The 17,004-nt window shown below is 27.9% G+C and overlaps 3 protein-coding genes across 4 annotated transcripts; all 3 read right to left on the bottom strand.

Moving 5' to 3' along the window:
- Window positions 1-1,549, bottom strand: LOC114373553 (universal stress protein Mb2019-like). Of its 2 annotated transcripts, none has more exons than XM_028331035.1 (4): window positions 1,242-1,549; window positions 972-1,072; window positions 725-846; window positions 1-252 (listed from the first exon to the last, which is right to left on the bottom strand). In XM_028331035.1, the coding sequence occupies exons 1-4, from the start codon at window positions 1,423-1,425 to the stop codon at window positions 165-167; spliced, it is 495 nt and encodes a 164-aa protein (XP_028186836.1). In that variant the 5' UTR covers window positions 1,426-1,549; the 3' UTR covers window positions 1-164. The 2 variants fall into 2 exon arrangements, with proteins under 2 accessions (XP_028186836.1, XP_028186837.1); XM_028331036.1 differs by having other exon boundaries at window positions 1-247; window positions 1,242-1,548.
- A 5,179-nt stretch (window positions 1,550-6,728) lies between these two features.
- On the bottom strand, window positions 6,729-7,439 carry LOC114375609. The gene has a single exon (XM_028333439.1). The coding sequence runs from the start codon at window positions 7,279-7,281 to the stop codon at window positions 6,880-6,882; it is 402 nt and encodes a 133-aa protein (XP_028189240.1). The 5' UTR covers window positions 7,282-7,439; the 3' UTR covers window positions 6,729-6,879.
- Window positions 7,440-13,210: 5,771 nt separating this feature from the next.
- Window positions 13,211-15,886, bottom strand: LOC114375581 (two-component response regulator-like APRR5). The gene is made up of 3 exons (XM_028333406.1): window positions 15,494-15,886; window positions 14,555-14,728; window positions 13,211-13,739 (listed from the first exon to the last, which is right to left on the bottom strand). Exons 1-3 carry the CDS (start codon window positions 15,824-15,826, stop codon window positions 13,515-13,517), a joined length of 732 nt encoding a protein of 243 aa, XP_028189207.1. The 5' UTR covers window positions 15,827-15,886; the 3' UTR covers window positions 13,211-13,514.
- Window positions 15,887-17,004: the final 1,118 nt, after the last annotated feature.

Below are 17,004 nucleotides of genomic sequence, written 5' to 3'. Positions count from 1 at the left end.
TTAGAGTAATAACTTATTGTTCGTACTTCGTAGGTAATTATACAAAATATAGTAAATTTTGTCAAAATGTTCATCTCAAAGCATAGGATACGAATTATGAAATTCAAATATAAACTTTATATGCATTTATAATCATCAAGTACAGTAGGAAGGCAGGGAGCGACTTAATATTTGAACTTGGGCCTCTTCACAATCATCACCGAACAATGAGCATGACGAGCACAATGGTCACTCACACTTCCTAAAACTGCTCTGCAATAGTATTGACTAGTTTGTGAATAATCATGGCGTTATGTTAACTAATAGATAGTTTAAAATTAATTGGATAACATTCAACAAAAAGATAACAAAAAAATGCTATATATTTTCTCTATAGTAATTAATTAGAAAGGACTTGGGAATTTTGGAAATATATTAATTAAATAAATAAAATATGTTTTTAGTTTTTATATTTTATTAAATTTTATTTGTAGTCTTCAAACTTTTATATCAGGCAATATAGAACAAGAACGACTTTCCAGCAGAACATGCATTATGTTGTAAAAATCATATTTTTTTTTAAGTTCAAAAATTAAATTATATGTTGTGAAAATTTGAAGACTAAAAATAAGATTGAACGAAAGTATAGAAAATAAAAACATAATTTACGTCTAATTAAATAAAGAGTTTACTTCTAACTATTATTATTATATGAGAAATTAATGTATAGTTAATTAATAGGTACCTTTTGATAGCTCCGTAGCCGTGGCTACCCAAAACCAATACAGATGCACGGTGTCTGTCTACAGCATCACACAACACGTTCCTAGCATCACCTTCGACCACTTCCACTAGCACCTCAAGAACCTGCAACTTGTAAACCAAAATTTTAAAACAACAAATTGAAAAGGGTATGATACTAAACTTCTTAATTAAGTAACCACACCACATAATTACCCAGTGTTTGAATAAATAAAGTATAAGAGAAATACCGATTTACTGGCACAAAATTGCTTTGCCTTTTCTGCAATTTGTTCAGCATTCGCTTTCAGCTGCACCTGTACGGCTGGAAAAATTTCAGATCCTAGGGCTCCTGTTATTTCACCAACAAATTTAATTAGTACCTTACCTTTATATACACAAATGTGTTTCCCTAACAAAGACAAAATTACAAGGAGTTAAAATTGACTTGATGACTAAAGAAAAAAAAAAGTCTAACAAATTGAAAACAACTAACGTTATCTATAAAAAAAAGAAATTACCAGGTCCTGCCATACTGACAGCCGGGGGAGGAGAGGGTTTGGCATTGACGATAACAAGATTGAAAGGAGCATTTGCACCAAAAGGGGTGAAGAAATGGTCTAGGGTCCACTCCAAGGCATAGTTGCTATGCTCATGTGCATCCATGGCTAACACCATTATTCGCTTCTCTTGAGAACTTGCCATTCAATTACTAAAACAAAACTTTCCAGATGATTAATTAAGCACCTAGATATTGGTTGTCTATACATAACAATGGGGCATACTTATATTGTGAGAAATGACAACATGTTTTGGAATTTAAGTAAGACTCTAATGTCTATATTTTATACCATCATCTAATCATAATTTATGGTGATAAATTTTTTAATTTTTAAAATAATTTAAATACTAATATTGTCATAAATAAATAACTGTGGGTATCAGTTTTATACATTTAGTCTATAATCATCTTTTTATGTATCATTTAAGAAGAAAACTTTTGTTCCTCATTCTAAAAGTTTAGCTTATTATTAATTATTATTTTTGAATTATACTCTTATTTACAAACCTATCAAGAGACAAGGAAATAATACATGAACAAATAGTAATAATTAAGAAATAAATGGTAAGAGTTTTTTAGATTGTGAATGGGAAAACAAAAAATTTATTAAAATATTAAAAATAATAATAATTAAAGCATTATTTGTTGCCTTGTTGGTGGTGCGAAGAATTTATTTATTTTATCAGTATTTAATCTCTGTTCAAAAACATAATCAACTAGCTTTAACAAGATCTTTTCTTTTAATTATTTTTTTTGTTTACAAAGTTCAAATACAATACCTTATTTAAGGATATCAGATCTAGTTTCATCTAGACCAATAACTTATTGATACAAATATTGTAAATAAATAAAGTAAATTTGTTTATCAAATATTTTTATTTAATTTTAAAAATTAATTTAAAAATAAAATATTAAGTAACTAAAATAATGAAGCAAATACGACCACTATTGTGAGAGAGTTTTAGCATGATGCAATATGCTTTTTTGTAAGTATATAATTTGCACAAATTCCTTATCAGACAATGATGTGCTAATTTATCCAAAAAAATAATCAGAATTGGCTTTTGGTATATTAGAGAGAAGATGTTCAAGTTGCAATGTAATTTCTTAGAATCCAATTGAATAATTGTTTTCCTCTCTCTATTAATATATGATCGATAACCTATTGGTGTTGCGATTATTGTTTGAATTTATCATTTGGTTTATTTTTATTTAGAGAAATGTAATTCATAAAACAAGTTATACAACAATATTTTGCACGTTTATTTCTTCCTTGCCTGTCATTTATTACAAAGTAATTGAGAGAGATAAACACAAAAAAATATAGGTGTATTATATCTCTTCCGTCTAAACTAAAATTTTGGTAACATGAAATGAGCCAAATTTCAGTTTTGTATTCTTTTATTTGTCTGTTTTTGAGATTCTTAATTAATTGGATCATCGTAAAAAAAATATATTAATTGTGGTCATAATGAATAAGAAATTATCACATTAATATATCTATTTAAAAATGACATGATACATACAAAACCATTTATTTATTATCATATTTTATAAAGAATTTTCTTTTACGAATAAAAATAAATTATTATTATTTTGTTAATTTTGGTGAAAACTTTCGTGCCTAACGGATTAGGATTGATCTAGTGGCGAAAGGTTCATGCAATATATACAAAATCATAATCGGAATTAAGGGTGGGAATAGGCCATGCCAGGCTTTAAAAGGCCTGAGCCTGGCCTACGATTAATTTTTGAGGCCTGAGCCTGGCCTATAGCCTATCAAAGGCTTTTATTTTGGCTCGGCCTGACCTTTTTAAAAGCCTAGCTTGGCCTGATAGCCTATTTAAAAGCCTATTTAAAAATCTTCTTCACATTAAATTTTTAATATTCCTAGTTGTTTTTACCAAAAATAAAATAAAATAACACACCTTCTATAATAGGCTAAACAAGGCCTTAATATATAATTTGCCTTAATTTTTAATCTAACGTTAATTTAGTTGGTGATCCTAAAAATATATTAATAATATAAACAGAAATCACCAAATGATATAAAATAATCTAAAACAAAAGAAAACCTCATACTTGAGGTAGTATCATCCAAGTCTATCAAACCAACATATTAATTATTACAATAAAAAAATAAAACCTACATCTCCATTCTATTTGAACGGTGCATAAAATATCTACCATTAAAATTAATAGTAACGTCTTTTCATCATTAGCTCCTCCATATCCACTATAAGATAGGATATGGTTTTTGTATAGAAATGTAATAGGATATGATAAGATATGATTTTTGTATAGGAACGTAATAGGATATGATTTTTGTATAAGAATGTAGGATATGATAGGATATGATTTTTATTTGCTCTAGAATAAAGGAAACCTAATAGGAATAGAAAAAAGAACTGTTAACAGAAATAAGAAAACTAATAAAAATAATGAGAAATATAAAGAAACTCACAATTAAAATTTTACTTAATTATAGGACTGAAATCTGCTAGTTTTTTTAAAAAATAATATTAATTGTACCCAAAAAATAATATATATATATAGGCCGGCCTATCAGGCTTATAAGGCTTCTTAATAAGCTTAAGCCTGACCTATTTAATTTAATAGGCTTTTAAAAAAGTCTGAGCCTAGCCTTTTAATTAAATAGGTCAGACCAGACTTTATGTAGGCCAGGTCGTAGGCCCCTGTAGGCCGGCCTAGCCTATTTCCACCCCTAATCGGAATACAACCATTTTTAAAAACTTATTAAATAATTTCGCTTTTTAAGATTAAATTGTTTTTCTAAATTAATTGAAAATTTTACATTTATATTTGGAAATAAAAATTCATAAAATTATAATAAAAAGTAAGACATTAAACATTTTAAAAAATAATACAATATTAAATAAATAAAAAGTAACGATTGATACCTATTTTTTATTGAACGGAAGATTTTTTTATTTTTTTTTATAGATCATCCAATAAGAGGATTATTTTGAATACATGTAATGAGAAAATACTTCAATTATTGTTTAAAAAATAAAGAGTTATTTTATTATTAGCTAAAGATAACCACTACACGTGCATTAAGGGAAATCATCCTTCCCTTCCCATCCAATCCCAGAGGCATGGAAGTACTACACATACAAATAATCAATTTATATTAATAAAATATTGGCATGCTTTAATATATTTTAACAAAATTGTTAATCTTAAAATTTTAAATTATATTTATTTTAACGTAAAATGGTTATTTAATTTTTATATTTAAATGTTTAAATATAAAATTTTAATTTTAAATATATATATATATATATATATATATATATATATATATATATACACATACATATAAATATTATGTACAATACTATTTTATAACAACCCGTTAATATCATCTGTATGAACTACTAAAATGAAGAAAATTTCTTACTATTTTGTTGAATAGAAAAGTTGTTCTTGCTAGCTCTTTCTTTGTTGTAATGTCATAGATATAGATGCTAATTGCTATTTTTAGATATTAATATATTTTCTTGATAAATGTTCATGTCGATTTGATATATTTTCACACTTATGTAAGTTATGCTATTATAAGTTATAACTATTAACGTCCTTTTCAGTAAATTTTTTATTATTACCATGTGATTTAAATAATTTAGCTCTAAATCTTAATATTTTTTTTTATCTTTGTGCAAGAGACATTCACTTCTTCTAATTATTGATAATTTCTTATATAATTTTTATCTCCGAGACAAAAATATTTTTTATGGTTAAAATTTATGCCATTAGTAAGACACTCTTCAACTTCAGGAATTAATAAATAATTTAAATAGTCTATTAAAACTAAATAATGTTGTGCATTCGACGTGGATAAAAATTATATCCTTTCTTTTGAGTTCATTGAAAAAATGATTCACAAATTATAGTGTATGAATATTGTTTAAAAATGATAATATTTTTTTTAAAATCTCATACAAATAAAATAGTAATTATTTTTAGATATTGTAGAAATATTCAACCGGTTATAAAGAAATGAAATTGGCCTTTTACAAGAAAGTTTTATAAAAAAAAAAGGAGAAAAAATGTCCAAAATAGTATAAATGACATTTTAGACATTTCAACTCTATTTGAATAAAACAATAAAAAAATCAATGAATATTTTTTTTATCACTGAAATCAATGAATAGTTAGAACTTAGAAGCCTATCCTTGATTTGATTGTATAAGACTATAAGTTATAGCTTATAGCTCACAGATACATTTACAGACTCTTCCACGGTTCCGCCAATAAAAATATAATTCATACACACACAAAACTTATAGAGGCCAGTAGAGTAGTAATTTTTAAGTTAAATTGTATTTTTTTTATAATTTTAAATTCATGATAGTCTTCTATTTTAAAATTATTTTAAATTAAGACATTCAGTTTTTATATTTTTTTAGAATAAATAATTTTAATTTTGACTTTTTAAATCTATTAACTTATATTGGTATTGAAGTAAAATTTATATAAGTTGCTGACATAGTAAAAAAAATTAAATAAAATTAAAAAGAAAAAGTATTTTAATAGAAATTGAACTCATAAATCTTTTTTTATATACAAAGTAATAAATAATTAAGAGACTTGCTTTGTTTAGTTAATTATGTTAATATTATTATTTTATGTTATCATTAATGAAAAGTTATTGATTTTTTCAAATTATCAAAATTTATAAATTTTAAAATATTTAACATATAAATCGTTTTAATTTTATTTATATGATTTATATGTTTATTTTGAGAAGCTTATATATTTTTATTTTACTAATTTATAATTAAATATCATAAATTAATATGTAAATTATTTTCATAATTTTTTAAAATTAATTTTAATATACAAATTATTTTTACTCTAATTATTTATGCAAAATTATTCATGAATACAATAATAAGCACTTGTTTTGTTTAATTAATTATAATAACATTATTTTCTATATATCATTAGTAAAAAAATTATTAATTTTTTAAAATTATCAAAAAATATATATTAAAAATATTAAATAAATAAATAAATAATTTTAGTTTTACGTAAATAATCAGAGTAAAAATAATCTATAATAACTTGCAACATCACGTGATATAAAATAAAATTAAAAAAAATATTTATATATTAATTATTTTTTAATTTATAAATTTTGATAATTTGAAAAAATTAATAATTTTTAACTAATAATATATAAAAAAATAATATTAATATAATTATATAAATAAAGTAAATGTGTTAAAGGTTTATTATCTTATTTATAAATAAATGATTATGAGTGTAATTTTTATTTTTCACTTATTTAATTTTTTTTCAGATAATTAGAAGAATTAAAATTATAATTTAATCTTCATTTTTATTGAAGTTCACACGCATAATTACATGTGATAACAGATGTAATATTAATCTGCCGCTGAAAGAAATTGACAAAATATTGCTGTAATTTTTCTCGAAATTTTCATAAACCATATCTTTAACATTGCCTCCTGTTTCATTTTATTTTTTCAGAAAAGAAAAAGGGCACATACTACATGGTACAGTATAAAGCAGCAGAAGATAAAAATTAAAAAGCAAGTGAGATTGGATTAGAAATCATGAAGCACATCGACCTTGGCAGAGCAGGGTAGAAAACTCTGAAAGATTGAAAACGCAGCAAAAGTGACATCCTTGGCCCTCACCAGAACCTTATACTTACTCTTCAAATTCAATTTATTTCTGACACAAACGACCCTCTCCTTCAGTTTATTGAAACACTTGAGGGTCTTCTCTCTCACACCCACTTTCTCCCTTGAGAATTTGTAACTCCTCAAGTACATTTGCCTACACGAGAAGCTATCAACTGCTCCTTTTGGCTTCGCATGAATGTTAGAATTCACCGTCTTCACAAACTCTACCTCGGATTCTGGCCACTTGTGGCGGTTTACGAAGGTTGGCCTAAGGGGACGATGTGAGTCCTTCACACAATCTGATTTGCAAACAGAGGCCATGGCTTTTGGAAAAGATTAATTCCACAGCATAGCATAATACTATCTTGAAGCTTATTATAAAATTTTTAGTCACCGAAGAAACAATATAGTGCAATAGTTGTGTAAGATAAGTGCGTGGGGATGTGACAGAATCAGTTTTTTAATTATCCAACGGGATATGATATTCCTTGTGAATCTGTCACTTGAAATGATCTTTTAATATTATGAATGGTCTTATTCTATACATAGTTTATATACCAACGCATTAAGATATGATTTTGCTTGTTCAAGGCGTTCATTATCGTTTTTCTGATTCCGTGTAGAGTTTTAATGTTCTCAGTTTTCATTATCAATTTGATTCTTTGCACATCAAGTTTTGTGATCTTGGGACAAATAAATTAAGACAAAATTTAATCTGAAAAAAATAATATATGAATGTAAAATAACCACAAAAGAGAGATTAGATTACTATAATTTATTTATCTTAGAACATACGTCATGCTTCGATATTCGTGCCCCACTTTGGATTTGTAAGGAAGATGTTTACTCTGGGATTTAAAAGTTGCAAGCACACGGCCGAATCCAACTGGGCCAAAATTAAATGTATTTCACTTGTACTAGGCTGGATTGTGTACTGCTCATAATACAAATAAACAGGGAGAGTTGCTATTCACACTACCCACGTGAGTGTCTTTCGGTGATATTCCAAGATGAAAATACATCGGAATGCTTAAATGGGGTAAAAATAAATAAACACAATGCAAACACGAACATAATCATGTTTTTATTGTAATTTTTTCCACCCCTTATTTAGTCAACAAAATCATATTTCCCTTGTATAAATGAGGTGAAAAATAAAATAAAAAAATAGAAATACTATTTTGTTGTAAAATACAAGAATGAGATGGAAAATAACAACAAAAATATATTTTTTTTTCATGTTATTTTTCTCCGTCTCTTCGTCGGAAGCAAAATTCTGTTACATAATATCAAACCCAAAAAAAAAAAATTGATGGCAAAGCGATGGGTGCAACACTGTAATGACAATAAAAATACATCCATTGTCTCTCTTCCTCCCCCCTCCCCAAACCCAGAAACCCCCAAATCAAAAACAAATTTGCAACAAGATCGACGCCGCCATTGATGTAGATATGAAGGAGAGCCACACGCGCACAGAGCCTCGGAGGTTGAGATCGCATGTCGTAGGGGTCATGAGTCCTAGGTAGGACGATGAGCAACGATGTTGGACTGTGGATTGCCAAATGGGTGGCTTCGACCCAATGAGTCGAGTGTGGAAAGCATCTTGATTCAGCCTAGACCAAATTGGCTCATATTTTGGTCTAAATTTGTATGAATTTCAAAAGAAAAAAATAATAAAAACAATATTGGGCCAAATAGGCCTGATAATTGGACAATTCTTTAATGCACCCCATTTTTTTTATTACAGATTGAATTGCTGAATCCATAATACAAAAATGGGATACACTAAGCCAAATTTTGGGTGTGTTAAAGAATTACCTGATAATTTTTAGTCAACATTTTATAGGTCTAATGTAGTCTATTGGGTTAGGTTAAATTGACTTGATTATTTTTTTGTCTTTAATTTGATAGTCTAATTAGGCTAGACCAATTTTGACAACTCTAGTTATGAGGAAAATCTCTATTAAAGATGATTAGTTGATTATACACACAACATATTATTGACTTAATTATTATATAATAGTGTTTTAGTGATCATATTTAAAAATTCAGAAAAAAGTGATCATATGTAAATAAATTTGAGATGATTTAGATATTCATCAAAATGTAATATATATATATATATATATACTTATATATTTTAAAAAATATATTGTATTTTAAATTTGAATAATGTAATGAAATGTGAATTAGTTGTTAAATTGAATGAAATTTTATACACTTAATCTTTGTTATAAAAACCTTAAATCTAACTGTTGAAGTGTTTTTTAAACAGTAGTATTAAAGATACCATTTTATAAATTTGATATTTAATGTCATTGAATATATGTATGTATATATGTATCTATACTTTTAACCCCAAAAAACATATGTATCTAAACTTTTAACCCAAAATCATATGCATTCCTATAACATAATAAAACCTTTTAAGACACTGGATTTTATAAAATGAAAAATTGTAGTACCATATTTTAAACACTTTTTTAGGACACAAATTTTGATAGTATTATTAAAATTTATTGCAAGTCATGAAACATTGAAATTTTACGGATCCTACTTTACATTTAATGAATTTCAAATTGCATGATTTTATAAATAAATTTTGGTCAATAATAAACAATAAAGAGCATATTGAAAAAATTCATACAAATTACATCACGAACACTATTATTATACAATTCCCTCACAATAATTGCTTTCAATTTTTCCTCTCATTTTTTCCCTTTCCACCATTGGTCCAAATGTTCTCTGATTTGTTCCTGTCCTAATTTTTTAATGTATTTAACCTAGTTCCTTCCAACAAATATGCACATTTATTATTCTTTAAAATTATAATTTTATTAAATTTGCAAAAGAAAAAATCAAACGGTTGACTTAATTATTGATGAAGAAAGTAGGAGTATATATTGTTATCAAATTGGTAATATTGTTGGCCATAGTGAGCCCCCTTTTGTGAAAACTACGAGAAAGAAAAGAAGAGTAAGGAGAGAAGTTTGCAATAACTAGTGGTCGGGCCAAGTGCACCGCCAAATTCATATTGCTAGGCATGTGCTGTTAATATATTTTGCTATTACTATATAACTTTTTCATGCTTTATTATTTCTTAGGCAACACTTGTACTTAACGGTGTTGTAGTAGTTTTCATTTTGGACTGGCCCCCCTTCACTCAATCAACTAAAGTCATAATGATTAATTACGAAACCCTTTTCCAACCTTGTTGTAGTTGTAGCTCTTAGCTCATTATAATGCCATCCATTATCCGCACTTGTTTATTCTTTCTTCTCCCATCCACCCTGTGGTTGCTCACAAAAAATAAAATAAAAAATCCACTCTGTAGTTTTCTGCGTCCAACGACTCAGCATAAAGGGTAAAACCAAACTCCTTTTGCTAATGGAATGTGCTGTATATGTATCCTAGCTATTCCTATTAGTTTTTTTTTTTTATCGATAAAAAATAATTATTAATTATTTAATTTTTTATTAAGAAAATATATTCAAATTTATAATTTTTTTATTCAACTATTAAATCAATTTCATAACTCTTATTTCTGCTTCCGGTAAATTAAAAGTTTGTAAATGACAACCATTACCACTGTGCTGTGTATATTGTTACTTGATAGAGTTAGAGTTTCAATTTTGCTATTGGGATAGGTTAACTTAACTCTCTGCGGATGATTAATAACTTGAAGCTCAAAACTCCTAGAAGATTGATATCATAATTAGAAATGTACATGATCGAAGGTTTGTTTTATTATTTTATAGGCGCTTTGAGGACACATGACACACACTGAAAAATCAAAATCAAAGTAATCGTGCAACAAAAATAAAGAGTAACAATATAATTGGGTTTCACTTTATGGTTGATTTTTGGATATTAAATTGTGCCCATTAACCTAGTGGCTAACACACCGCCGGCCGACAAAGATGAATAGGGCCGTCCTCCCACCTTAGAAGGCGTAGCTAGCCTTTAGCTTTCAGACGAACACCAATTTCATAACCTCGTATTATATACGATAAATGTTAACTTATATTTTAAGGATATTAATAAAAGGATTAAAAATGGGTTGTTAATGATTCTCGGTATAAGGCGTGAACTTGGTGCAAAGCAAACATGGTAGCTTTTGATTATTCATTAAGCTGCTTGATTAATTAAGCATCTGTTTTGGTTTCAATCTGGTTCCAAAGGAGGGGACGTTTAAGCATTTGGCATAGTCTGCTCCTATAATCGTTATTATGTCTTTACGAATTTGGTCAATTTTTGATTTTGTTATCATTTGGACTCCTTTTGTATGTTCTGATGGTTGTAACTCCTTGTGATAACTATCCTTTTATATTAATATAATATTCCTTTTGCTTTGAAAAAAAATAAATTAAAATATAAACCTTTTTATTATTTAGCAGCTAAGTTCGATTCCTTTAAATTTTAATTAAAAAAGTTTTGTTACTATTTTTTAAACAGTAGTACTCAAAAGACACTTATTATCAAGACAATATATATCATGTATCAAGCTCCTGAATTTCACAAATTGTTCAGGTAGTATCTACGACCCCCTAGCTCCTAATTAATGATGAGTAAAAAGTTGAAAACATAGCCAATTTTGAGTTTGAATTAATTATTCTAAATGAAAGCAGACTATAAAAAGCAAGCAATAGAAAAATGGGAGGTTGCTAATTGCCTTTGCAGGCATGTCACCATAAAGTGAGGGTTAGTAAAAATATGATCTTGAAACTGATTCTCATACCATCTTAAAATGAATGAATAATGTGAAAATCTTAATTCAACTTTAAAAACTAGTTTAAAGGGTGAGGGTTACTCCTTATTTATAAAGTCTAATATAATTGTTTTGTTAACGATTTGAATTATTTCTAACACTTATATTAGAAATAAAAGACCATGATTTAATATCAACTTTGCATTTGGGATATGATGTTACATTGACCAAGATTTTTAATACTAAATCTATATTTAGTGAGAAAAAATTGGTTGCTAAATTATTTTATTCTCTAGATATTAAAATTTCATTTACCATAATTATTTTATATTTAGTTAGTTGCGGTTGATATTTTAATTACTAAATCTGAATTTAGTGACGAAAATTTGATTTTTTAAAACTTACTGTTTAGAATCCCATATATGTATATACGCTGACATAAATGAAAGCCTTAATTGTGATTGTTGCAACTCTTGCTGGATTTGAGTTAATTATGAACAAGGTTGTTTAAAATAACGATGTATTGTTGATTTACTCTCAGCTTATTTAATCAATGGGGGGATTAGTGGTTAATCATAATCCTTGAATCCCGCTAAGGTTCTTGCGTTTCATATCAATCGCACGAAGCATATAACGTGGAATTGATTTTGACCCTTAGCTTTACTGCTTAAGCGAAAGTGCATTGTTCAAAAGCTCAAACCTTCAAAGTTCAAAGGACATAGCTTATGTTGTGTTATACTATATGCTTCCAACCTTCCGTGCCTTTTGACTCTCTAGTCCTTTTCAGAGCATTAGCATCCCCACGCTTCTTGTTCCTGTTTTGCTAAGGATGATGCAGATTTGGGATCCAGTTTAGAAGATATATAAACTAATTAAACTCAACTTTATATTTGCAAGCATTGGGAAAACCTAAGTGCACAGTCCCACTTTTTTAAAAATTCAATATATACACCCACACACGTCTTGTTTGGTAAATTTATCTATACGTATTTATAGAAAAAAATATAAAAAAGATAAAATAAATTAATTTTTTCACAAGTTAAAAATAAACGTATACATAAATTAAAACTATTAAATATTAAAAGGTAAATGATATATAAATTGTGAACTTTTAAAAGAAAATAAACGATATAATTATTATTTCATGAAACAAAAATAACTACAAGAAAATTTATACAACAACTCGTGTATCTTAATCAATTGAATTAAATTTCTAAATTGATTAATAAAAGTTAAGACTATCGTAATCTCACTAACAAAGTAGTAACAAATAACATATTATATTATAATGAAATGTATTACCTAATTATTCAAATTAATGATAAATAAATTTATAAAAATTGTGAAAAAATTCTGAGGCCTTGGATAATTCTAAACCTAAAACATCTCCTTCCTGTTGCCACAACATTGATTGAACTTGAAAACAAATTCGGAGCATTTCATTGTTGCCCTGTCCCAAATCCACAGTAAAAAAGTGATAGGTACATCCCCCCAGCGTGCAAGTGAGGGTCACTATCTATTCTCTTTTCAAGCAAGTGCTTCAACAAAAGGGATATGTTATAAAAACTAAGAATACATCCTGTAGACTTTAACCACAAGTACAACTATTGCCAAAGTTTTCATCCAATAATTCATTGCTCCTGAATCCTATAAAAAAGTTACAGGGCACTCAAAAACATCACCCTAGATTAAAAGGTCTAATAACTGCATTATGCATAGACGACTCAAATAACTATATTTACATTACTAGTTTGATCTAAACTAAATAAAAACGTGCACCACAATACTTTGAACATGGAAAACAAACTGAACAAGAACTAGGCTTATAGAACATGAAATTATTCTAATAGAATAAACCAAAGGAGGAACTTCCTTGAGACTCTTGAGCAAAATTTGCAGCAACTATGGAATCTAACATAGTGATCCAATTCTCATCTTCTTCATCCTCATCCTCTCCAGCACCAATTTGGCTCCATTGAATTGTAGTGTTCTTGTCAATTTCGTCATTCCTCGCAAACCGTCCTCTAATGCGTGGCCTGCTGTCTGCCAATGTCTTCCTGCAAGCATACTGATTTCGTGCCAGAACAAAATAAGTTAATATTTTCACTGTTTTAATTAGTATATAAGGGTGGACCATTAGAGACAATAAACATTGCACTATGAATTGGTGAGTACTGTAAACGATATATATGGTTAATACATAATTCTAATAGTAACACGTTTGATTGATCCTGTTCTCCGAGATTAAGATTACTTATAACCTTGAAGAATAAGACATAATCCATGGGAAGATTTTCATACTAGACAAAATTCTGGACTAAATTGCAATACACTAAAATACACTTAAAATCACAATTACGTGTAATATTTAATCTTTTGTATGGCCAGCAGGGGACTTTCAAGCAGAACGTATGGGGAACAAATTGTCAAATTCTTGTCCTGTTATATTGAAATGTCTCATTTCTTTTTTAAATCAGGATTTTGTCAAATAGATTATCTTTTTACTGTGTCTCTTAGGTCTTAACTTTTAATTCAACCTTGGACATGATTTCATTTTTAATGATAGATCATGACAGTGGTTTTACTCTTCACAGTGTCGCCCACTAATATATTCTTAGATTTGTGGTCCTTTTGGAATATATATTTTAGTGTACAGAAGTTTAATTGATGCTGCCCAGGACTTTATTCACAACAGTAAAACATAGAAAGATACTTAAAGTTTGTGGTTCTTTTGGAATTTACATTTGGGTTATAAAGTTTAACTGATGCAGCCTAGGTAGGACTTCATTCACTACAATAAAACATAGAAAGGTACTAAAAGTAAATATAATAAAAATAACGAGTTTGTATGTGTAAGTATAAATATATAAGTAAATAGTGAACCTTAATTTTCTTGTTGAAGTTCCTCTGGCTCCTCTTGCTTCTGTATCTCTCAATTCTGACCTTCTTCTCCTCCGGGCTATATCGACAGGCTCTGCTCATTCCTTCTATGATCATACTACTTTCGCTTGATAACGGACTATCCGAGTGATGATTATGTTGCATTCCATTGATCCTCTGTACAAAAGTTGCACGTTATTAAAATATTTAAAAACAAAAAACAGTATACTGCATAATTAGTGCATATTACAACAAATAAAAAAACCCGTAAGCATAACTGCACAAGCAAAAAGAAATTTAGAATCTCACATTCTTGTTGACATAAAATTCTAATACCGAAAGTATTTAATAAGGCGATAGTAAAACGTCATACGCCATAACCTAGCATCAGATATCAAATTAATTGAACCTGGGATGTGATGCAAGCGTTACACTACTATTTTTTTTTTCTCCCATAGTTTAAATGAATCGGTTTCATTCTGTTATACTTCTTATCTTAGTCTACAAAAACAGAATCCCCTCCTTCTTATTACATAATTAGATTGTTAGATAAATGCCTTGCAAAATTTGACTATTATTAATAAACAAAACCATAGGACAACAATTTTGAAATGACGGTGAGAAGCATGTGACCATGCTACAAAACAATATCACAGTGTATAAATCACTTAGCATGAGTTATTCTAATTTAAGCAGATATGATATTGAGTTAAAACTTTAATAGGCAATTACGTTAAATATTATGGGAGGATTTTTGTCATGTGATTCGACTCGATCAGAATTAACACTGATAGAAGATACAAGTTTTCTTTGGGTGGAAATATAAGGTTTATTTGGTGGTAAGAGAATGATAATGGGATTGAATCCTTCTATTTATAAAAATTAACAATTGCGGATAAAAAAAAGAGTTGTTTTGTTTTATAAAAATGAATGAAGGTGTACCTGGAGATCACCAGTACTGCAAACTCTTCTGACGGGAGAGTCGTCGGAGTCGAGCAGCTGAGCAAAGAGAGCAGAAAAGGGATGATGGGTGGCATTGTTGTTGCAGTGGAAGGAATGGGAGCTAACACTCCTCTGCATCAAGTTGGGAATGGGCACAGAAGGAGGTGTGGGTGAGGGTGATCCACCGTAACTGCTATAGCCACTGCTACAATTACTATTGTTATTGTTATTGTTATTGTTGTGGTAATAATAGTAATTGGTCTCAGAATTGTTGAGTTCAGTGAGTTTGGGGAAGAATGAGGAAGGTGATGCAGTGCTGGAATTTGCATACATGGTGAATGAAAAATGGAAGGAGTTGGTAGGAAGAGGAATGAGTGAATGAATGAAGATAAATGTCTAGCATTTAAAACACTTGTGAATTATGCACACTGTAACATCCTAAAAAGTCCCACAAATTAAAAATTCTTATTACTAGGGGATGGAAGCTGTGCAGTGACGTGGATGGTGACGTAATCACTTCATGGAAGTAGGGAAAGCGTTGACCATCACCTCTTTGTCTCTCAACTCAGACCAGTCATAGGGTGGAACTTAGGTGTTGGCAGAGGTAAAAACCTATAAATTTAAAATTATTAGTAAAGATGCTTTACAATTAGTTACAGTCAAGATATTTCATCCACCTAACTTGACCTGCCAATTAGTAGGTGTTCAGGTAAGAAGATTTCTTTTATTATTTTAATATTTAATGAATAAATTATATATACCATTTTTAATGAATAATTAAAGGTGATATAAGGTTATTTTTAATATTTATAATTTCTTTAAAAATGATTAAAATTCAATTTGAAGGTAAAGGTAAAAGATGATAGTTTGAAAAATAAATAATTGGAATTTAAATATACAAAGAAATATAAATGAACAAATTTTTTAAATGGTTAAGATATTTTTTTACCAATTATGAAAATAGTGTGTGAAATATACATATGAGTGACAGAAGGGATAAAATATTAAAAATATATAATAAAGAAACTAAGAAAAGTGAAGTATTTTAATTTATAATAAAAGAATAGATGAAAATATTAATAACATTTTTTTATTTGTGCGTTATACAAGAATAATAAAAAGAGAAAGTAAAATGTTTTTTTTTCTTTATATATGTCAAAAAATGAAATTTTAGGCATTGGTTCATGACTATGACTATGTTCCATTAGTCGGTTTGATAAACAAGTTTTTTTAAATAATTTCTTTAACATTTTTTAAAAATGTGACTTAAAGTAACATTTTTTAAAATGTTAACTTTTAATTTATAATTTTTTATATTTTATTTCATTTTTATATTTTAAATATTTATTTAATTTCCTTATTATCTTTTTAAATATGTCATTTTATATTTTTTAAATATTTAACCAACTAATTTTACCAAATATTTATGATTTAATAAATTAACTTAAAAATTTTGATCAATCAACTAATTTTTTTAACTTTCGTCTCATTGAAATTTCCAATTAGTTGTA

The sequence above is a fragment of the Glycine soja genome, chromosome 11, assembly GCF_004193775.1.
Source record: "Glycine soja cultivar W05 chromosome 11, ASM419377v2, whole genome shotgun sequence".
Lineage (NCBI taxonomy): Eukaryota > Viridiplantae > Streptophyta > Magnoliopsida > Fabales > Fabaceae > Glycine > Glycine soja.
Note: the sequence above shows the minus strand (reverse complement) of the source record. Positions and strands in the feature narration are given on the sequence as shown.

Coding starts and splice junctions, on each gene's coding strand:
- LOC114373553 (XM_028331035.1), bottom strand. CDS start 1,425: ATGGCAAGTTCTCAAGAGAAGCGAATAATGGTGTTAGCCATGGATGCA. Junction 1,073..1,241: donor TGTCAGTATGGCAGGACCTG/GTAATTTCTTTT, acceptor GTGAAATAACAG/GAGCCCTAGGATCTGAAATT. Junction 847..971: donor AATTTTGTGCCAGTAAATCG/GTATTTCTCTTA, acceptor TACAAGTTGCAG/GTTCTTGAGGTGCTAGTGGA.
- LOC114375609 (XM_028333439.1), bottom strand. CDS start 7,281: ATGGCCTCTGTTTGCAAATCAGATTGTGTGAAGGACTCACATCGTCCC.
- LOC114375581 (XM_028333406.1), bottom strand. CDS start 15,826: ATGTATGCAAATTCCAGCACTGCATCACCTTCCTCATTCTTCCCCAAA. Junction 14,729..15,493: donor GCAGTACTGGTGATCTCCAG/GTACACCTTCAT, acceptor ACTTTTGTACAG/AGGATCAATGGAATGCAACA. Junction 13,740..14,554: donor ACTTCAACAAGAAAATTAAG/GTTCACTATTTA, acceptor GCACGAAATCAG/TATGCTTGCAGGAAGACATT.